The sequence below is a fragment of the Malus domestica genome, chromosome 17 (assembly GCF_042453785.1).
Source record: "Malus domestica chromosome 17, GDT2T_hap1".
Taxonomy (NCBI): Eukaryota; Viridiplantae; Streptophyta; class Magnoliopsida; order Rosales; family Rosaceae; genus Malus; species Malus domestica.
Genome location: NC_091677.1, coordinates 33,666,222 through 33,688,849, shown reverse-complemented (window position 1 = coordinate 33,688,849; position 22,628 = coordinate 33,666,222). Strand labels below are relative to the sequence as shown.

Below are 22,628 nucleotides of genomic sequence, written 5' to 3'. Positions count from 1 at the left end.
GTACGGGAGATTTGGGATTTGAGAGTTAAACTTTATTTGTAATTTCCATCTTGTTATTAGTGGAATTTTCTCACCGTCTAATAACTGGACGTAAGCTTACACCAAACTAGTACAAATTCTTGTGTCATTTGAATTATTTGTCTTGTCATATTTTGCTACTTAATAGTTTCATATTTCACGGTTCCGCGCAACATCCTGGCCTCTGAAACTCAAGAATGCATGATAAGAACACCGATAAGAGGAGGAAGAAGAATCTCGGAAAGCATCCATCTGGAGAAACTCTCTGCTTCTTGGTACTTGCAGTGAATGAATGCAGGGCAAGCACATGCAAGGCCAAGGACAATTATATGCAGTTTCTGAGAGGGACAAGTAGGACAAGACATAATATTATATATGACGAGGAAGGTTCCTATTAGCCACCAGGCACTCCACGCTAAATGACGAGGAAGTTTCCTCGTAAGTGAATGAGATGTTGAGGATAATATAGACTTTGAGGTCTTTGACTATCAGTTTTTGTAGAGTATCCCCACTAGCAGTTCTTTGATGAAACTAGGACAAAAAAAACTTACCAGGTGTACATAAATCTTAAGGTAAATGACATTTTACCCCTTCAGATTTCGATGCAATTACAACATTATACAATATTTTTAAAATATTTCAATCTCATACATTTAGTATTATTTTTTTTTAATTTTATATAACTGTTAAAAAATCTATTAAGTTAACCGTTAAGTGATGACGTGACGAATAAGGGGTTCCCATTTATGTTAACGTAGCTGCCACATTTGTATCATGTGACTAAACACTTAATAAAATATTTAAAATATTAAAATAATTAATTAAAAAAGTATTTAAAAAATAAAATAAAATCCAAATCGTTTTCCCCATCCGAGCCCACCCCCAAATCACACTCCCTCTCTCTCTAATCCCTAAACCCAGAAACCCCTTCGTCTTTCCCAAATCAGAGACACCCCCTTTTCCCCACCCGAGCCCACCCCTAGATCCCCCCTCACAACCTCCTCTCGCGCGCCGCCCACTACTCGACATCATCGGCCTCAGCAGCCATTGCGCCTCCTACAAACTGTAATTTACCCATGAAGTTAAATTGATAGGTGTTTTATGATTGACAAATATATAAACAAAATGACTTAATTTTCAATTTTTTTTAAATCATAAAAAAATTTCTAATTTAACATAAAAGACCAATTATCGCACCCATAAGTTTTTGGCAAGCGTCTAGTAAAACAAGAAAAATAAAGTACAGTAAATAAGAGGGAGTTAAACCTTACCGTTTATGAGTTAGAGGGAAGATTCTTAGTAGCCACCAAGACACTCCACACTTATTGACGAGGAAGTTTCCCCGATGGATTAAGTCAATGGGACGGTGAGGATAATATAAAATATGAGAGGAGTTTGACTATTAGGGGAGAGTTTGACGATCAGCTCCCATGATGAAATTAAAAAAAAAAAAAGAGAAATGCCAAGGAAAATCTATCAGAGCAAGTTCATCCATTCAATCCGGGTATCATTTTTTGTTCATAATGTTTGACACACATTTTTGCAATACTTATTTATGAATTCAAACGATCTGAAACGTTTATCACTTATTCTTTTCTCAAAGATTATATCTACCAAAAGATCATCTATATCTGATCCATTTCTTCATTGCAAATTAATGTCTTCAAAATTTTGGTTTATATAATTATTACAAAGATGATTTATGAATGACCATAAATTCTTAAAATACAGAGAGTGAGTCCAGAAACCGTGTGTTAAGGGTTGGTAAGGAAAAAGTGGTGCAACTGCCGCGGAAGAGAGACCATTTTAAACGATGTCTAGCCTTTATTAAACAATGACTCGCACGAGATTGACCAATCTCCAAACTGTCTTCATTTATTTATTTATTTTTATCAATCTCCAAACTATCTATTCTTTCGACAATCCACGTTCAGAAAACAAGCATCCGCATTATTGTCAAGTGCAATAATTCTGGGAATACAAATCTGTAAAACATCCAACAAGGACTACAACCTTCAAAGCTAGTCTATGAAGAGGCTCAGTGCTCACAGCTCAGTGGTAAGGAACTACCAAAGAAAATGTCATACGGGAACGTATAATCTACATCAAGACGCGAAGTGATGAGATTAACTCTGACAGGGGATGCATATTTTGAGAGCAACATGAATTTACAAAACAGAGAAAAGTAATATGAACTCAGATTCTTCCCGCTCGATCTGCAACAGCATGAAAAAGAAAAGAAGGTATGACTAATCTTGCAGAGTTTAATTTTGAAATCAAATGCGATAAACAAAAGAACCACAAGTTTGCTATAAATCACTACACAAGATATAAACGAACGGGACATGCTGGTCAAGATATTTTAGATCATCCACTATTTGCGCAGCAAGTCAATCAAGTTTAGAAAATTATCTTCTATTTTTTCAACTTAAAAAACATAGCGACAAAGAAAGTGACCAACTTGAATGATCTAGCAGTCGAAGCCAATTTCAACGTATGGAACGAAAAGTACAAGCATACATAATTAGGAACCCAACTAAAGATAAATAAGTAAACTTACCAAGATCAACAATAATACAGGCATATCAGGACTTGATCTATAACAAAAACAAAACTTGTCATTCATGATGTGAGAGTGGTGTAGTTCAACTGTACAATTAACAGTCCCAACCGGAGCGCCTCCGCCTTTCTCTAGGTTTCTCTCTAGAACTGCAATAGACACAACAAATGAAACTGATCAGCACCAAACAAATACATAAAGGGACATTGAAAATTATAATTGACCACCAGTTTTATTAACCTTTCAGAGGGTTTCTGACTTGAATTTTCTCCAGTGTTCTGAGGACCAGTTTTATTTATCACTGATGTAGGAGGAGCAGGAGTAATTGTACTGGTTGTCTGAGTTCTATATACATCCCCACCGATTGAACCACCGGATACAAATCCTCGTAATGCCGGTCTGCTGGGCACACTAGAGCTGTTACCTGAACCATGACTAGGAGAGTTGGATGAAGCGGCAACAAATTTAGTCTTGAACTGAGACATCATTCCTGTCCTCTGAGGAGTTACTGCAGCAGATCGACTAGCAACAGTATTCGATGAAGAATTATTGGACTCCGTATTATATCCAATACCCAGACCAAAATCCACCCCACGCACACCTCGACCACCGCTGCCCCTCCCTCTACCTTTCTTTCCACCTGCAGAATCCATATAATATTATCATTTGAAATTATAGAAAAGGGCTAATTTAATATGAAATTTCAAAGAATCTTAAGAAAATTGAAATTTTAATATGATTAAAGTTTATACCTCCTTTTCTTGAATCACGTTTTGACCTGAATCTACCATCCTGATAATAAACAAGGTAAATCCCATCAAAATAGAGAATGTAAGATCTGAAATTTAACATCTCATGCTAACATCTAAAGCTATCAAACAAGAAACATGGTAAGGGAAGGCAACAAAAGTTCCACAGACAAGGTGCACCCAAAATAACTATAAAGATGCACATCCATGTAGGAGATGGAAACCAATGTATTTATGATGGATATGAAATACAAAGCTACAAGCAGCAAGCAAGAATTAAAAGTCACAAGACTGAAGAAATTATGTATGAGTGGCTCTCATAGTGTAAAACTTCTAAAACTAATGCAGGTGCAGCCACCTATCAAGATAACCTGTGCATTTATGTCTATGAGGTATACTGGCACAAGGGAAAATAAGTGTCACTTTACTAAGGGTCCATGTGGTAATTAAGATTTAGTACTTAAAATGCGATTTTTCTCTTAGTTCTTAAATGCAAATTGGTTGGCCTCAACAGACGTATTGGTTGCCCAGAATGCAAGCAAATACTTAATAATACATAAAAAGCTAATAAGTTCCCAGACTGAGCTTCATCTTCAATTCATCTCTATGCTTCAGTCCACAACCCAACAAGCCAACATACACCCCCAACAACCCCTTTTCTATGCAGAGCATGGTATGAAGTAAAGATGGGACTACTAAAGACTGTCTAATTACTCTCTCTCTAAACTAAGCACTTTTCCTGAAATTGACTATCTTGACATTATGAAGTCAACAATCTCAAGATCCCTGTAATTCCAAGGACATACTGAAGCTTTCCAAAATAAGGCCTTGAAGACCAAATGGTCATCAAATCCATCTCTCTCAAAAGCGCACTCTAAATCAGAAGCAACCTATGCACCTATATAGTAGAGTGAACGTAATGTAGTTTATTTGTGAGACAAACACCTGCAGGTGTAAATTTAATTGTCCAGAATCCAGATTGCATTAAAAGAGCACATTTTACCAGAGAACATATTAATAACTTGTATTCGCCTTAAATGCATTATAGGATTACAAACTATGGTTATAACCACCATCTCTAAAACAAAAAGGCTGGTAGTTGGATGCATGTATAAACTCGCTATATAAACGACACAAAAAATTGTTAAAAGTGCCGCAAAATTACCTTCATCGCAAGGTCCATGAGCTCCGTGGAAACAATCTGACCAGCAGCAACCAAGCTATTAACCAACTCACCAGCAAAACGTGCCTCTTTCTGTGTAATAAGAGTGTATGCAGTGCCATCCTTATCACCAGCCCGACCTGTTCTACCAATTCGATGGACGTGCATGTCCATGTCTTTTGCAATATCAAAGTTCACAACTGACTTAATTGACTTGATATCAAGACCACGAGCAGCAACATCAGTTGCAACAAGAACATGGTAAATGCCAGATTTAAATTTTTGCAAAATATCCATCCGAGATGCCTGGTCCTTATCACCATGCAGAGCTGTGACTTTAAAACCTTTCTGAGCAAGCTGTGACTCGATCTCATCCACTGCAGCTTTTTTTGAAGCAAATACTAAAACATCACTCTCATCAATCATTCCAGGTAACTTCTCAAGAAGCCAGGGCAGCTTCTCATCATCAGAAGGAATTACATGAACAACCTGAGTGATATCCTCATTGGCCATTCCCACCTCACCAACTGTAACTCTTATAGGATCTGAGAGAATCTCCCTAGCCAATTTTTCAACTTTACGGGGCATTGTCGCAGAAAAGAGCAATGTCTGTCGGTCTGGCCGAATCTGACCAACAATAGATCTAATTTGAGGCTCAAACCCAAGGTCAAACATCCGATCAGCCTCATCAAGTATTAGGTAAGTTGCCCTTTGCATTGTCAGTGCCTTCATTTTAAGCATGTCTATCAATCTCCCAGGAGTAGCAACAACTATTTCACATCCTGCCTTAAGTTCTTTGAACTGATCAAGCTTAGACATTCCACCATATACAGCACAGACACGTATCCCATGTGATTTCGCAAATTTTTTGGACTCTAAGTATATTTGGTGCGCTAGCTCTCTAGTAGGAGCACATATCACTCCAATGGGACCTTCTTCTTTTTGAAGTTCTGGCTGATCCATAATGTGGACAATCATCGGAAGGACAAAAGCGGCAGTCTTTCCAGAACCAGTTTTCGCAATACCAATTATATCTCTCCCGGAAAGAACTATGGGTAGAGCTGCGCATTGTATTGGCGTCGGCTTTTGGTAGTCTTGTTTTTTTATGGCAGCCATGAGTTGTGAAGAAAATCCACAATCTTCAAATGTCTTAACTGGCCTCGGTACATCAAAACCCGACGTACGGATGGCCAAGCTCTTCTTGTACTCAAAAACATCCTCCTCACTCATCCCTACACAAGGAAAACAAAACACCAATTAACTCTAGTCTTCCATTTCAAATGTCTCCTTGAGAACTTCTGCCGGTCTATATTCTCTCTCACTCAAATTTAAATACTTTGCTACGCATTTCGACTAAATTCACACAAAAATTTAAAAAACAAATGTGAATGGAAAGAAAAAAAGAAAGAAACAAAATTCTCAGTTCGGTTGGAATTTACCTGAAATCGACTCTTTCTCCTCGTAAAAATCCTTATTAAACGGCTCGTAGTCGATTGAACTATGATCGAGAGCTGGAATCGGCTCGATCTTCCTCTTGTCCAGAACAATGGGATTATCATCTGAATCGTACTCCAACAACCCGGCATCGACGGCCTTGGCTGCCGCATATACCTCCTCATCGGAGTCATATCCGGCGTGTAAAGCATCCGATGCCAGCGTGAGTACCACGTCCTTCTTAGCACTCAGAAAACTCTCCATATGATCCTCCTCCTCATCGTCCTTGTACTTCTCGGCCTTCGCTTTCGGCTTCGGCGGCGGAGCTGACCTCACCTCCTCGTGAATCCCCTCCATGAAAGCATCCAGAGGATCGACTTCCTCATCACCGCCGCCACCGTTTCCGTGGTTGTTGTCGTCACTCCCGGGGTCCTTGGAACCATCGTTGTCGTCGTAATCGATGTTGTCGAGGTCGGCGTCTTCGTAGTTGTCGTGGCTGTTTCCGCCTCGCGACGACGGAGGGACGTAGAGCCGCTGAGGGGCTTGCTGGGGCCGCTCGAAGTCGAAGGAGGATTGCTTGTTTATGCCAAAGCCTTCGAATCCGAATTTTCTCTTCGACATTTTTGAAAATTGGTCAGCTTCTGTTCCAGTGACGCAAACCCTATATTGGATTTGGGAGAGAGAAAGAGATTGAAATTGATAAACCCTAACGTCTAGGGTTTGAAATTGATTGGGGGTTTGAGCTGTGAAGAGAGAGAGAGAGAGAGAGAGAGAGAGAGAGAGTGTGTAACGAGAAGTAGTGAGGCGGAGGAGAGAGAGAGTGTGTAACGAGAAGTAGTGAGGCGGAGGGAGGGAACGGCGGCCGACTATCTGTAAGATTTGGGAGAACCGGACCCGGCTGGCTAGTTCGGGTTCGAGTGCTGATTGGATCTCTTTTCTCTTTCGACTCCTTTACGTCGTTGGGCTTTCTTGGCCCGGCCCAATTGGTAGCAATCGGAAAATTGGAAGCTTCAAATAACATCATTTGTTTTTTGCCATATCCTTTTTAATCCTTGTGTCCGACCCATTATAAGAGGTATTCATTCCTCTTATATAAGCCCTCAGTGAGCCCCAAAAGTATCTGGGCTCAAGTATTCCATTGCTCTAACGTTCAGTGCACAAGAATGCGTAGACACGACTTACTAGATACTCCATCATTCTTCAATCAACACGTGGGGATGAAGCGACATTTGCTCAAGCCTAATTGTATGGTTTTCTGGACTAACATGTACCAAACACCTTGCTCGGTTTTTAAGTCAACAGAAAACCATCCCAAGCGCTTGGTCTGGCATCCTTTATGTCTCTTCATAAGCTTATGCCCTTGTTGATGACCAACACGTGGCATGGGGCTAGTGTTAGATTAAACCTGTCTCTAGAACTTAGTGTTATAAAGTTGTCAGTCTCCCAACTTGCCTCCAACGGTTGTAAAATATTATGTGCTTGGCCTCTTTGCTAACCAGACCGTTAAGCGATCATCCACAGTGCTAGGAGTTGTCTCCCTAGTTCTCATGAACTTTGGTCTTTCTTTCTTTTTTTATTTGGATCATCTTTAAGTCTTTATTGTGCTTTTCTCGGACTTGTACTATTTTAGGAGTCGAAAAGATCCCTACGTTAACAAAATTTAGTTTACAACATTAGTTAATTTATTGTAACCTTGGCGTGTTTGTATGGTGAAAACATAGACATTGTTATAATTTCTTGAATTTCGTCTCACAAAGCACAAAAACGCCCTTTCATTGGCGCGTACTGCCGCCACGCAATATCCCAACCAACTTATTCCTGCCGAGAAGGAGACAACCCAACGTCCTTTCTTACCGTTAATTTGTTCGTTTTACTTTTTCCGTTGACAGTCGGCGCACGTTAGCCACGAATAAAAAGCCCTTGCGCGTCCCCATATACCCAAAAAATATATAACAAAAGAAATTAAAAAAGAAAAAGCAAAAAGCTTCAGCGGCACTGATAACAGAGTGAACCCAACGACTCCTCCAACAGCTAGCTAACCCCTCTCTCTCTCTCTCCCTTCCCTTTCTCTCTCTCTCTCTCTCTCTCTCTCTCTCTCTCTCTCTCTCATATGAACTCAGCTCACTCCGTCCCAACGATTCAACTCGGCGATGGCGATTACGACTGCTCCGAGTTGGCTCTTCCGAGTTCGTATCTTCACGACGACTTCTCCGCCGTTGGATCATCCTCGCTTGGGCTCTGTTAGGAATTGTTTCAGCTTCTAGTGTTGCTTCGTGTTCAAGTCTGTGCTCGGTAACGGTGTGATCTCGCTTTTGGTTTCAGATCTGAATCGTTTCCGAGTAATCGACAGCGTCGGTGATGTCTGAGCTCACAGGTTCTATCCCAACCGCTAATTCTTTTTCTTTTAGGTTTTTTTCGATAATCTCCGTGATTAGGTCAATTTCTGAAGTGAGGACTCAGTTGAATATTTGATTAGTTGAAGCTTAATTGTGTCTATTTAATTATTTAATTGTCGTTTGTTTTTTTTTTTTTTTTTTGAATTTTCCATTACATTTTAGCGAGTAAGCTTTTGGGCTCGCTGCTAGTAGTAGAAGGCGAAGAGGGTATTCTTAAAGAGTAATTTTTGGAGCCTTCCTTTTGTTTGGATGCCAAGAAAAGTAACAAAAACGAGGCAAAATAATTAGTGTGTGTTTTGCCCCTTCTTAGAAAAGACATTCAATTAGGGCTCAGTTAGTGAGGAATGTTTTAATTTCTTCGTTCATTCGGTATAATTTGCGTTAGCCAATTAGCCCAAAATTGGTAACAAGTTTAGAGCTTTTCGTATTCTGCGAACGTGAGTTGTTTTTGATAGGTGTATTAGAACTCTAATTTGGAATTAACGATGCAGGAATATTGAGCAAGGTGCAATGGTTGTTGATGAATCAGTTGCTTGTGTTTTGTTATGTGATTTCCATCACTGAAGCGAGTGAACACTATGATCTACTCGAAGGACCGTCAGTATCTCCATCGAGTGCACCTTGGGCTGCATCAGTGTCCCACTCCCATAGACGCTGGCAAAAAAATTTCTTGCCACATGCTGCGCCAGTCGCTCTATCTCCCGCTCACCCTCCTTTTTATGGTCCCTTGATAACTGCTGGTCATCCCCCTACAGCTTCTCGATTGTCAAAGCTGTCAATGAAGAGGGGTGGCTTGGCACCTCCCCTTGCTGGCTTTAAGAATATCGCCCCAACACAGTCGAGTGCTGGTACAATTCCTTCTGGTTTAGCACAGCCCCCGCTCACTCCTTCCATTTCCAGTAAGTTACACTCTGGACTGTATTCTTATAGCCCCTTTTATTTATTTGCAAATTCAATCATTTCAGATGACTACTTTACCATGAAAGAAGTAAGATAATCATTAATATGCTTAGATTTTTGCTCTTCTATGACACAAGCACACACAGACATATAGGACCCTTCTCACAAGGGATTGATAGTTCTAAGAAAAGACAGGTACCACATTGTTGGGGCTCAATCCACATCAGTAGTCCAGTGATTTCAACTGTCTCTATTTTGTATGTCTTTCTTCAATGATCATCCTTACTAAAATGAGCAAAATAAAGAATGATTGGACATCTAATTAATTACCATCATGATAATTTTTGGTTCATATACTTTTTTTAAATCACTGTAAAGATGGCTAAATGGTTTCTCATTTGGCTAATGTTTTTGTTAGAATGATCCTTATATGTGGCCTTAAAAATGGTGACCAGCTTATTAAATCGGATAACAGGATCACTTTGAGAGTGTGCCCCACATGTGGTCTTTTTCTTTTCTTGGAAACAGGGATCCCACCCTATATATGTATATGTTTTGCGTGCGTGTGTGTGGAGTAGATTGTTGCAAGTCTTTTGGAGTGGTGTGGAATCTAGCCAAGAAATTATGACAGTGTCTCTCTTTGTTGACTGCAAACTTATTTGGTATGGGGGAGAAGAAGAAGGCTATTACACTTTGATGATGTGCAATTTTGCTTCTATTTCAATTATTTGGATAGAATGGAACAAAATGACATTTGAAAAGAGGATGAACAATGTGGTTATATTTTGGAGAGTCAAATATTAAGTCTCTCTTTAAGCCTTTTTAAGCAATGTAGGGAGATTTCTTTTGGTATACATCTTAATTGGGTGGGAGTCTTGATTTGGTTTAATTTTTTTTTTTGTTAGGCACTGGTTGTTGTGCTTCCTTGATGGATTTCTTATCCATGTTTCACTGTATTATGTACTTTCATTTTTTTCCTAAAATTCTGTGTATGTTTTGAAGTTATTTACTTGTAGTGAAGCACTATAAGTCTTAATTTCATATTAAAGTATAATGTAATTGTGCTGAAACTGACAAAGGTGTTTTTTCATTCCTTCCAGACTGTTGCAAACCAGACATGGTACTGAGACGGGGAAGTCAGGGTTGCCAATGTGCTTATCCCATAAAGCTTGATATTCTCCTCCTAAATGTTTCACAAAATCCTAACTGGAATCTTTTTCTTGAAGAACTAGCTTCCGAGCTTCATTTGCAAGTTTCTCAAATAGAGCTGATTAACTTTTATGTACTCGGATTATCAAGATTAAATATTTCAATGGATATTACTCCCAGTTCAGGACTCAGCTTCTCTGCAAGTGATGCGTCAGCAATAAACTCTTCTCTTGTCATGCACAAGATTAAATTGAACCCTGCATTAGTGGGCGATTACAAACTCCTCAATATAACTTGGTTTAAGCCTCCACCTCCTTCTCATGGTAATTCTGTCATGTTACCCTAATGTTTTAGAATCTTCTATACTTGTATATGGTTGCAGTATGATGTCAATCTTTATGGTGATATGACTGCAATATTTTACGTTCTAAATAGTTATATTGTCGTTCTTTTAATTGATAGTAACAGTTTTGCAATAGGTAATTTGTGCCATCTGCATCAAGTTAGCTGTCTGTTTGCTTTTACCATACAGTATATTGTGTGTGTGTGTTAGCGTGCATGCGTGCATCTGTAGAGCAATAGTTTATTGCACTATTAAAGATGTGTGTGTGCGCGCACGCTGCATGTGTGGTGTGCGCCATGTGCGTGTGTGTACGGTGGGCGCCATGTACGTGTGTGCGGTGTGTGCGGTGTGTGCATCTGTGTGTGCGTCTGTGTTGTTCAAACTGTGAAAGGGTAGAGCAATAATTTATTTCACTACTAATGATGTTGAATGCTTTATTTTAATAGTCGGCTTACTTGCTTCAAGGAAGTTAACTCGCTTGTATGAATATTAACATGCTCTTCTTTCTTTTCTTTTGTAAGCTCCTGTTATTGCTGCATCACCAGTGGAAGCCCCAGCAAATCCATCCCCGACTGGTACATCCTCAAGTGCTTCAGATAAAGGGAGGCATTCAAATTGGAATCTCATTATTGGTATCGGCGTTGGCATACTGTTCATTGCCATTATATCTGTGCTCATACTTTGTTTGTGCACATTCCGCCGAGAGAAGACTAAAGCTTCTCCTATAGAAACAGGTATGTGTTTCAATTGTCAGATTTGTACATTTGCTTGTTTTTTTTTGGGTCCCAATATTTGCCCATAATTTTCGGTATTATCCTGTTCTTAAAACTTTCAGAGTATGCAGTCACGATGATATTTTCACCACTATAATATTCTTGTAAATTCTTACTACATAAAAATAAAAGTAAATGTAAATTATACCTTATTTGTGCGAGTATGTCTGGATAAATTTAGTTAAAGCTTTTAAATTAGTTGTGTTTTCAATTATCTAAATCCAGTTAACCAGCTGAAGAAAAAAAATATTAGGGTCTTATGAAAAATGTTGCTTGAAACACCAAGAACAGAAACCTGAAATAGAATTTTGCTGATTTTTTTTTTTTTTTTGAAATAAACTTGAATTTGTCCGTTCTGCATGATATGGTACCGGGTTCCTTTTCAAGTTGTTTATTTCATGCCTTTTTCCCTCCTTTTTCCTTTTGGCATTTTTCAGCCCCTGAAAAGCAGATGACTGTTGATACAGTACCAGCAGTAGGACCTTTACCTCATCCAAGCAGCACTCGATTTCTGACATATGAAGAACTTAAACAAGCAACAAACAACTTTGAACCTGCAAGCATACTCGGAGAGGGTGGTTTTGGCAAGGTGTTCAAGGGTGTCTTAAGTGATGGTACAGCTGTAGCAATTAAAAGACTTACCAATGGAGGGCAACAGGGCGATAAGGAGTTCTTGGTTGAGGTTGAAATGCTGAGCAGGCTGCATCATCGTAATCTGGTGAAACTTGTGGGTTACTATAGCAGTCGTGACTCTTCACAAAACTTACTTTGCTATGAGCTTGTACCAAATGGAAGCTTGGAGGCCTGGCTCCATGGTAATTTCTCGGATCACATGTTGCCATGTGCCATCTAAAGTTTACTGTTTCTTTTAAATTTATGCATTTAATTTTTTAGTTTTGGGGGTAGCAGTTCAAAATGGAAACATTTTACATCTTAATCATACTTTTTCTTTACCATATGCACTACTGATACCTCTCACTCACTCCCCATCTCAGGTCCCCTGGGAGTAAATTGTCCTTTGGATTGGGACACCCGAATGAAAATTGCACTTGATGCTGCCAGAGGACTTGCTTACCTGCATGAGGACTCACAACCTTGTGTCATCCACAGAGATTTTAAAGCATCTAATATATTGCTTGAGAACAACTTTCATGCTAAAGTTGCTGATTTTGGCCTGGCTAAACAGGCTCCTGAAGGCAGAGCAAACTATCTTTCAACTCGTGTGATGGGAACATTCGGGTTGGTTTCGATTTCTCCCCTCCTTAACCTTGTCATTTCTACCATCTGGAATGCACTAAGATGTAAACTATTTGATTTTACAGGTATGTGGCTCCAGAGTACGCCATGACTGGACACCTACTTGTTAAAAGTGATGTTTACAGTTATGGGGTTGTCCTTCTTGAGTTACTCACTGGAAGAAAGCCTGTAGATATGTCACAGCCAGCCGGACAGGAGAATCTTGTCACTTGGGTTAGTATTATTCATGCATTGCCCCCCTCATTCTAATGTTTCAAAATGACCATTTATCTTGATCGGATTTAACGTAACAACATACTATTCTTTAGGGAAAAGAAAGAGCAGAAAAAATAAGCGATAAATGCGTAACCTTTTTCTCATGTGCAAAATGATACTCAATTGGTATTTTTCCATTATAATGTCGGAATGGAAAGTGAGATGTGTGGGTTTTCTGTTCCAGTCAAGGCCAATTCTTAGAGACAAGGATAGGCTGGATGAGCTTGCTGATCCAAGTCTTGAAGGAAAGTACCCGACGGAAGACTTTGTACGAGTTTGCACGATTGCAGCGGCTTGTGTTGCTCCTGAGGCAAGCCAACGCCCTACGATGGGTGAAGTGGTACAATCACTGAAGATGGTGCAACGGATCACAGAATACCAGGATTCCATGTTAACCTCTTCCACTACCAGACCCAATAACAGGCAGTCTTCAACTACCTACGAATCCGATGTGTCATCTTCAATGTTCTCTTCTGGTCCTTACTCTGGTCTAAGTGGCTTTGATAATGACAACGTCTCTCGAGCAGCAGTGTTCTCTGAAGATCTTCACGAAGGACGATGATTACTTTAACAGAAGTCTACGTTCTGTTCAAAGTACTCTAAACTTTCCGGTATAGCAACTTAGGAGCGGTCCCCTGTTGATTTTTTATGGGTCAGGTGGTGTAATTGTGATTTTTGTTGCGGGGAAGGGGCGAGTGTCTTTTTACAGTCCTTGTGTGGGGAAACCGCTGTCCAATATTCCTCTGGGCAGCGGTTCCCGGCACGATGGATGAAATTTTGTATATTCCTTGTAAGCTTGTTTCATGAAATTGGGGTTCAAAAGTTTCGTGTTTATTTATTTACCTCGTCTTTCAAATTCATGTTCTCTCATGCACTCGTTCAAAACTACGCATATGCAGCAACACCCACTTGCCACATTTTTTATATCACATCTCTAATAGAAGTAGGGTTGACCAACACATGTGGATCACATATCTATTGGAGAGATAGTATAAATAGGGATGTGATATCCACACACCATTTTTTACTTCTTACACACTCCTCTAATTTTTGGCCGTCAGATCGGATGAATTGAAGAAAATCAACGAACATAAATTAACAAAGGGTGTGTGAAAAGGAAAATAAGGTGTGTGGATAACACATCCCGTATAAATATGGTAAGGGTAACATTCCTCTTATTAATTAGAGTTTGACGTTTTAATCCACTAAATTAAAGAACTAAAAATGATATTCTTACCACATATTTGTATCATCTCTACAATAGAAATGAGACTCACATGTGTTGGTGTACCCTACCTATATTAGTGAGATGTACATATATGTTGTCAGTGTAGCATTATTCTTAAAAGAACAAAAAATACTACTCTTACCAAACATTTATATCACCTCTCCAATAGAAATAAGATCTATTTGGAGTTGTAAAAATTATTATCACTATATAAATTTCTTAAATTTAAAAAAATAATAAAAATAGTTTCAAATCCTTACATTTTATTTAAAAATCACCTATCAACTTTATTTAATGATAAAAACAAAATAATAATTAAAAAAGAAATCCAACTTGCACTGGGGCACGTACCCCCCCCCCCCTCTTTCTTCCCTTTTTCTTAAAATATGAAAAATACTTCAAATTGAATTACATTCTCCAATTTTATTTTTGTGGTGTTGTTTCCCAATAGCAGTTATGATGACGAGAAACATTTCAATGTGCTCGAAACACAGGGTGGTACATTATACAAGTTGTGAGATTCTAGTGTTAAAAAATTAATAACATAAAAAATAAAATTTTCATCCTTTACATAATAACATGTGGTATAAAATTTGTGTTACGGGCACAAGGGAAAATTTCTCTAAGATGACTCCCAAGCTAAAGAAATTGGATGGAGAGCTACATTTATTATAGTAGGTATGTAAAAAATGTGGCAAAATTTTAATTTGGTAATACAACTTTTTAAATATAATTATTGAGAACATAATTTTCTCAAGGTTTTGATCTAAATAATCACTTCTAGGTTCATCGTTTTCGGCACAATGGGTGCTTTTACAGGACCAAAAAGGGTCTAAGTTTTAAACTTTATGAAACTGAACCAAGAATTAAACAACGAATAAGTAGACACTATTCATGAAACCAAACCAATAAGTAGACACTAATTATGAAACTGGACCAGTAAGCAGACACTATTTATGAAACGAAAACAAGAATTAGGCATTATTTCCAAAACTAAACCAATAGGTGGAAACTATTTATGAAACTGGACTATACACTATTTGTGAAACTGGAGTAAGAATTAGACAATATTTATGAAACATAACCAAGAATTAGGCACTATTCATTAAAGTGAACCAATAACTAGATACTATTTATGAAACCGAACCAAGAAAGAGACACTATTTATAAAACAGTACCAATTACTGTACATTATTTATGAAATTGGATCCAATAACTAGGCAATATTTTATGAAACATGACTAAGAACTAGACATTATTTATGAAAGTGGACAAAAAACTAGGCTCTATTTATGAATTTGGACCAATAAATCCGTTCAGTTTCATAAATAATGCAATTTTGTAAATAGTGTTCAGTTTCATAAATAGTGTTCAGTTTTATAAATAATGTTAAGTTTCATAAACAGTGCCCAGTTTCATAAACAGTGTACAGATCCTACGTGTTAGGTTTTTTTTTTTAATTGTGTCCTTTTCAGTAAAATTTATTTATTTTTGTCCATTTTATTAAAACTTAAGGGTTTTTTATTAAAATTTAATTCTTTTTCATTAAATAAAGTTATAGCATGATTTTTGGTTAAAATAAATTTAGCACAACCCATTTTCATAAAACTTTCCTTTTTTAACTCATTAAAGAATCGAGATTGGATGGTGATTGCAAATAAGAAATATACTTCAAATGAAATAGTCATGACCGGCATGCTTGACCACGACCATATAGACCAAGCAAGCCAAAGTCTAATCAATGTGATCGCCGGTCACCAAGGAGAGTACGAAACACGCTGTCTATATGTTACTATCATGGTCTAAAATATCCATAATATCCTGATATTTTCATCGAAATTTCCGTGTTTTTGGACTACCGATATTTTTTTGAACTACCGATATTTCCGATATCATCAATATTTTAGACCTTGCTAAGTCACTCATGTATCTTACCATGCAATGTATAAAGTGTAAAATATTGTACTAATTCATTATATATAAATGATTATGGTGTGCTTAAACTTCTTTCATTAATTACTACATATTTTCTATACTCACAATGTTTGCCAGCTCGCTATATAATCAACTTAAATCAGTTATATCTATCATTAATTACTACATATTTTCTATACTCACAATGTTTGCCAGCTCGCTATATAATCAACTTAAATCAGTTATATCTATCATGCAATGCATTTCCTTCCAATTTTTTGTGATAAACTAATAGATAATTGACTAAATAAACATCCTTCAAAGTTTCAATAAAAATTTTCAAGTTTTTCTTACAATTTCCATGGTTTTTATTCAATTTTTATCGATATCGATAATATCCCGATATTTCCATCGAAATTTCCGTGTTTTTGAACTATCGATATTTCCGAAATCATCGATATTTTATACATTGGTTACTATATAAGTAGATAGATATTTTATAATAGAAAAATAGGAATAATATTTAAATATGACTTACCATCCTGAATTATTTTTCAAAAAATTCACAATTGTTGCCGGGTCAAGGAACATTTTTCTTTTTCCAATCAAGATGGCGAACAATATCAAACTTGAATTATATAAAAATTTATTTGAGAATAAGATTCAACTTTAAAACGTATAAAATTATAAGATTCCAGTCACATATGACAAACCACAAGTTATACGACAATTTCTGTCACCAACACTTGCATGTAATTTTGCTAATATCATAAGCATATAGTCCAACGTTGTCCGGCAAAGCCCAAGCTTCCAACGTCACGTTGTTCATCAAGCCACGCACCTGCCCAATAAATTAACCGCCGAAATTTAGAATCTCTTGAATTATAATATTAGAATCTTTGCAATTTTTAGTCAACTTTATGGAACATATGGAAAACTCGGCCAACTTGCGATTTTTTTACTCTCCTCTCTTTTTTTTTTTTAAATTTTTTTATTCTCTTTGTTGGGTAGTTTCTCTTACATCCTATTCGTCGTCAGCGACGCCGGCGGCGGCGGAGGAGAAGATAAGGAAGACAGCGCAATCCCTCTGGCAATCTCCCTCAGCAAAAACTTCTGAATCTTTCCGGTGGAAGTCTTGGGAAGCTCGTCCTTAAACACCACCGTTTTGGGCACCATGAAGTGCGGCAGCTTCTTCCGGCAAAACTCCATGATCTCCTTCTCCGTCGGCTTTGGAGTGACGTCACTCTTCAAGCTCACGAACGCGCACGGCGTCTCCCCCCAAAACTCGTCGGGCCTCGCCACGACCGCCGCCTCGTTGACAGCTGGGTTCGCATACAGCACTGACTCGACCTCCACGCTGCTCATGTTCTCACCTCCGCTTATGATAATGTCCTTGGATCTGTCCTTGATTTCCAAATAGCCATCGGGATGCATTACACCCACGTCACCGGTATAAAACCAGCCGTCTTTCATACAATTGGCAGTTCCCGATGGGTCCTTCAAATACCCGAGCATCACGCACCCGCCTCTCAGAACTATCTCCCCGACTTCAGACCCGTCTCGCTTCACTCCCAAACCCGAATCCGGATTCACGGCGTCCGCCTCCGTCATCCCGATCGTCATCACTCCCTGCCTCGCTTTCAGCCTCGCCTGCTCCATCGCCGGGAGTTTGTTCCACTCCGGCTTCCATGCACACGACAGCACGACCCCCGCAGTCTCCGTCATCCCGAAGCCGTGACCCACCACGAACCCGATCGACTCGGCCCGGAGCAAAACGCTCGAAGGAGGCGGAGCCCCACCGGTGAGAATGTTAACTGGATTTCGGAGTGGGTCGGATCTCCGGGTGTTGACGAGCATGTTGAGGACGACGGGGGCGGCGCACATGTGGGTGACGCCGTGGGCTTCGATTAAGTCGTAGATTTTTGGGCCGTCGAATTTGCGGACGCAAATGTTGGTGCCGCCGACGGCGGCCATGGCCCAAGGGAAGCACCACCCGTTTGCGTGGAACATCGGTAGGGTCCACAGATAGACGCAGTTTTTAGGCACGGACCAGTCCACCAGGGAACTCAAGGCCACGATGTAAATTGCCCTGTGGCAATGCACGACCCCCTTCGGAGAGGACGTCGTTCCGGACGTGTAGTTTAAGACGATAGGGTCCCATTCGGAAACGGGCCGGACCCACTTAAACAGCGGATCTCCCCTTCCCACTAGATTCTCGTACGTGTCTATGAAATGATCGATGCCTGGGATTGACTCGTCGTCCGGATGATCGGTGATGAGGACGAGTTGTGGACGAGGGAGCTGTGGTGGGAAGAGGGAGAGGGCTTCCAGGACCAGAGAGGCAAGGAGGTGGTCGACAAAGACGAGTTTTGATTCACTGTGGCGGAGGATGACGGAGACGGTGCGGGCATCGAGACGGGTGTTGATGTTGTTGAGGATGGCTCCCGCCATGGGGACAGCAAAGTGGACCTCGTACAAGGCGGGGGTGTTGGGGCAGATTATAGAGACGACTTGAGAGCGTTTGATGCCTAGGTGGGATGAGAGGGAGGAGGCCAGCTGGAGACATCGGCGGTGGGTTTGGGACCACGTGTAGGTGGTGGTGGTATAGACGACGGAGGGGCAGTCGCCATAGACGACAGCTGCCCTTTCTAGCAGGGTGAGGGGAGTGAGAGGGCAGAGATTTGCAGGACTTGGTTTGAGCTGCTCCATTTCTAGTTTAACGTAATTAACTGACGATGACACAGAGAGAGAGAGAGAGAGAGAGAGAGAGAGTGGGTGTGTGAGGGTGGTGCTGGTTATATACTTTTATATATGTAGAGATAACGTAAGCTTGTTGGTGTTGCATGGTGTTGGACAAGTGGACCGTGTTGTGATTATGTGAACCGTGAAGAATTGCGATAAAAAACAAGAGAGATTTTACAAATATGTCTCTATATAAGTAGAGGGATATTTGAAAAAGAATTTTTTTTTCTTACTTATATATATATAATAATATACTGCATACTGTTTTGTGTTCTGACACATTGAAAAATAAAAATTGATGTACAGTTTTAAATAGTTGAGAGTATACGATTTGAAGCAATGTTTCATCCTCAATGATCACCTATTCAGTTCAGTAACATCATATTAGTAAAAGGAGAAAAAAATATTGAATTAACATGAGAAGAAATTGTTAGAGCTTTTACAATGAAGAGATGCAAATTTGAGATATATAAGTTTATTTATAAATCATTTTATAATTTTAAAATATGCAAAAGTAAATTTATAAGTAAGAGATCTAATGATATTCATGTGAGATGTCTTAAGCTCGTTTATTGTCAAAAGAATTTGCCATTATTAAGTCCACCACTCCATCTCTTACTGCAAACAATATCGCTTGTTCAAAAAAAAAAAATTTATTCTAATCGGAGAAATGTAAATTTGAAATCTCATTTATTTTTTATGCCTTTATTTTATATATATTTAGAGCTCTTCCGTTAGAATTTTCATCCAACAAAAAAAATATAAAATGTATATTGCAAAGTATTTTGTATTATTCATTGAAGATGCTCTTATTTGCAGTTGACGAATACAATGATGACTACTTTCGAGTTTAAAGCACTCTTGTAATAGTTTTGATAGTCTTTTTCATCCAAAGTATACGCTTGAAATCAATAGTTTATCATTCATTATTTACTAGCACATGGACACATAAAAAGTATGTGAGATATTTTTTTATTTTTGTTTTTGAAATAGAAGGAGAGAGGAAGGAAGTGATAGAGAACATGGAAGTGGGAAGTCTTTTTTTTTTTTTTAATTAGAGATATGTTAGGATTATATGTAGGTGAGGCTTTGAAAAAAAAAAAAGCAAAATTTAGTTGTGTGAAATTATATTTTTATCCCATATTGCTTATTCATGTTCTGTTTTAATTAGAGGGTTAAACTGATAATTTTATAGAATTTTGATTAACAATAAATATTTTATTAATTAGTAGAGATATAGAAAAATACAAAGGCACCAAATCAATATGATCCAATTTAATGCCCTGCAGGCCATTTCCCTGTTATCTCAGAATCTCACGTACGCTTAACCCCCTCCCCCTCCCAACATAACAAGATCATCTTCGGATTCTTTTGTGAAGATTCTAAAAACTCGTAAATTATGTCCATTCATCGTATACAACGAGTATTTGGATTATTTCTCCTCTTCTCTGCCATTAACAAATGATTCCTGGTCTCTCAAAAGGTACAATCTAGAAAGCATATTCATGCAATGTATACAACCGCAGCCTGTACAAATCTTTAATGTACTCTACTCTGTACAAGCAAAAAAGCCTGCGCAACACGGTGGGTTTTTAAACTTTGGTAAATGTGTGGGACTTGTAAAAAAATTATTTACCTTCATATCAAAATCTATTTACATCCCTATGTTTTTTTTTTTGGTGAACTCCTTATGTTCTATAAAGAACAAATGATATGTAAAAATTATCTTATTAACATCCACGTAATTATAATACACATAAAATATTTTGTTTTCTATGTCTCAACTTTTTACATTGTTGTTCAGTACTTCACACTCTTCTTTCCTTTTGCTATCAAAGAGACGCTTTTCTTGTACCATGCATAGAATTTTTAGAAATGGATCAAAACTAACATGCGATATAGAACTTCTGTGTTTCACTTGCTTATTGATTGGGTTACAATCTCAGCTTGAGAAAAGCATTCTACAATCTGAAAAAACATAGTTAAGAGAAGAAAGAAGCTCATTACTTCGCTTTCATTACCGATTGTGAATTTACTCAAAATACCAAGTGGATGAAAATGTATTAATTCATGAACTGTAGGAAAGGAAACAACAAATGCAAAGGTTAGAAATCACCACTTGAAATGTCTAGCAATTTTCGGAGTTTTTCCCGAGTAGGTGTGCATGTTACTCTGCATCAGTCACTCCATCGAGCATTATGAATTCAATGAAGAATTTTTGTTGACTGCAGAATTAGATAAAAGGGCAAGAGTGATATTCTCTAGGAGTGTAAAACGACAGTTAAAGTTTCATCGCAAAGAAATTATTATTACTTTAGTCTAAACAAGGCTTTTCAATTGCACTGTACAAATGAACAGTGTTTTAAACCACATTTCAGTTTATTTACAAGATTGCCACTCGGATGCTTTTAACCACCTTTCACTTAATTTACAAAATTGCCACTCAAGCTTAAAAACCTATTTTCAGCCGTTGGCTGCATTTGACGTTTGAATCGGCGAGAGAGAGGGGAGGGGGACATCACGCCTGACAAATTGGAGAGAGACAATCGCTCCCATTTTTTACTCGGAGACAGCTGGGTGTGCCTCTGGCGAGCGGAGAGAGGGGGATAGAGCGACTACAGAGGAGGGAGACACAGAGCCTGACAGATTGGAGAGAGATGGGAGCTACGAGTTTGGACGGAGTGAGAGAGATATTTAGGTAGGTGCTTTGCCAGGCTCTCTCGGCCGCTAATCTTGATGCACACGTGTTGATGATCGTGGGAAGGGAAGAACGATGGTAAAGCTGGCCCTTTCCATTTCCTTCTCAAACCCTCATTGCCTCTTCCGTCTCGCAGACCCTGCGAGAACGACGGTCTCTCCTCCATCCTATCCTCCAGTCGCCGCCGTCTCCCTTCTCTAGGTAGGGTGTTGTGCGTGTGCGGTCATGCTTGATGATCGTGGAAGCCAGCGATTCAACTTCTACGACATAGCCTCGACTCTGCTTCCATCTCCATTTTCTCTCCTCGCCTTCTCTCTCAGAAATCACCAACGAGCTTAAAAACCACCAAGTCGTTAGAAATCTCTTCGATTCTCTCTCAGAATCTACGAAGCACAACGACCTTGTGCTGAAAAACCGTGAATTTAGTCCCACTTCGAAGGAAATTTTAAGCCCATAAAAGCCTTGGTTTCCTGGTGAGTTCTCCAGCCGATTTGGAGTAGGTAATTTTATGATTTGCAGTTTATTTTGGGAAATGATTGACGGGTTTGCAATTCATTTTACCATTTCTAGAATATTTGCAGTTTATTTTGGGGGTTTACACTAAAATTGAGGAAGCATATATGAACGCAAAGGCTCGAGGATGTACGACAACTTGGATATGATAGGGTACAAGCTATGACATTTCTGTAAATTCAGTTTATTTTTTCTTTTCATTTTAGGGGTTTTTTTTAACTGTTTAGTTTTTGGGTTTTGTCTAATTTTTGTGGTCTGCTTTATGGATTGTTCTCTTTGGAAGCTTCTTTCCAGCCTTGAGCTTCTTCTTGCCAAAAGAGTGTTGGATTGATTTTTCCTCCTCAAATCAAGGGTTGGTGTCGGGATTGAGGGGTGGGTCCAAAATGGGTATGGTTCTGAGGGAAAGAGGGATGGCAGAGACAGAGGTCATGGAGTTGGGCGTGGGAATTCCAAAAATCAAGGGCTGCTGTCAGTGGGTGTTAATATCAGCAATGAGCATGATTGGGATGTGAGTTCTCTCAACCTTTTGATTAATTT

At 38.9% G+C, this 22,628-nt stretch overlaps 3 protein-coding genes and 1 long non-coding RNA gene across 5 annotated transcripts; 2 read left to right on the top strand and 2 right to left on the bottom strand.

Moving 5' to 3' along the window:
• Nucleotides 1-1,867: 1,867 nt before the first annotated feature.
• Nucleotides 1,868-6,826, bottom strand: LOC103405909 (DEAD-box ATP-dependent RNA helicase 24-like). Of its 2 annotated transcripts, XR_524504.4 has the most exons (6): nucleotides 5,929-6,826; nucleotides 4,493-5,721; nucleotides 3,331-3,370; nucleotides 2,819-3,218; nucleotides 2,579-2,727; nucleotides 1,868-2,234 (listed from the first exon to the last, which is right to left on the bottom strand). XR_524504.4 is itself a non-coding variant. In XM_008344936.4 (5 exons), exons 1-5 carry the CDS (start codon nucleotides 6,542-6,544, stop codon nucleotides 2,676-2,678), a joined length of 2,337 nt encoding a protein of 778 aa, XP_008343158.2. In that variant the 5' UTR covers nucleotides 6,545-6,826; the 3' UTR covers nucleotides 2,472-2,675. The 2 variants fall into 2 exon arrangements, 1 of the variants encoding a protein (XP_008343158.2); XM_008344936.4 differs by lacking the exon at nucleotides 1,868-2,234 and having other exon boundaries at nucleotides 2,472-2,727.
• A 1,044-nt stretch (nucleotides 6,827-7,870) lies between these two features.
• On the top strand, nucleotides 7,871-13,834 carry LOC103405910 (proline-rich receptor-like protein kinase PERK15). The gene is made up of 8 exons (XM_008344937.4): nucleotides 7,871-8,297; nucleotides 8,811-9,218; nucleotides 10,320-10,691; nucleotides 11,233-11,445; nucleotides 11,922-12,299; nucleotides 12,480-12,723; nucleotides 12,807-12,954; nucleotides 13,181-13,834. Exons 1-8 carry the CDS (start codon nucleotides 8,282-8,284, stop codon nucleotides 13,556-13,558), a joined length of 2,157 nt encoding a protein of 718 aa, XP_008343159.2. The 5' UTR covers nucleotides 7,871-8,281; the 3' UTR covers nucleotides 13,559-13,834.
• Nucleotides 13,835-16,800: 2,966 nt separating this feature from the next.
• LOC103406025 (2-methylpropanoate--CoA ligase CCL4-like) lies at nucleotides 16,801-18,917 on the bottom strand. The gene is made up of 2 exons (XM_017324092.3): nucleotides 17,160-18,917; nucleotides 16,801-16,979 (listed from the first exon to the last, which is right to left on the bottom strand). Exons 1-2 carry the CDS (start codon nucleotides 18,845-18,847, stop codon nucleotides 16,967-16,969), a joined length of 1,701 nt encoding a protein of 566 aa, XP_017179581.2. The 5' UTR covers nucleotides 18,848-18,917; the 3' UTR covers nucleotides 16,801-16,966.
• A 3,065-nt stretch (nucleotides 18,918-21,982) lies between these two features.
• On the top strand, nucleotides 21,983-22,515 carry LOC103405907 (uncharacterized). The gene is made up of 3 exons (XR_524503.4): nucleotides 21,983-22,051; nucleotides 22,160-22,244; nucleotides 22,375-22,515. It is a non-coding gene; the product is annotated as an uncharacterized lncRNA (long non-coding RNA).
• The last annotated feature ends 113 nt before the right edge of the window (nucleotides 22,516-22,628 follow it).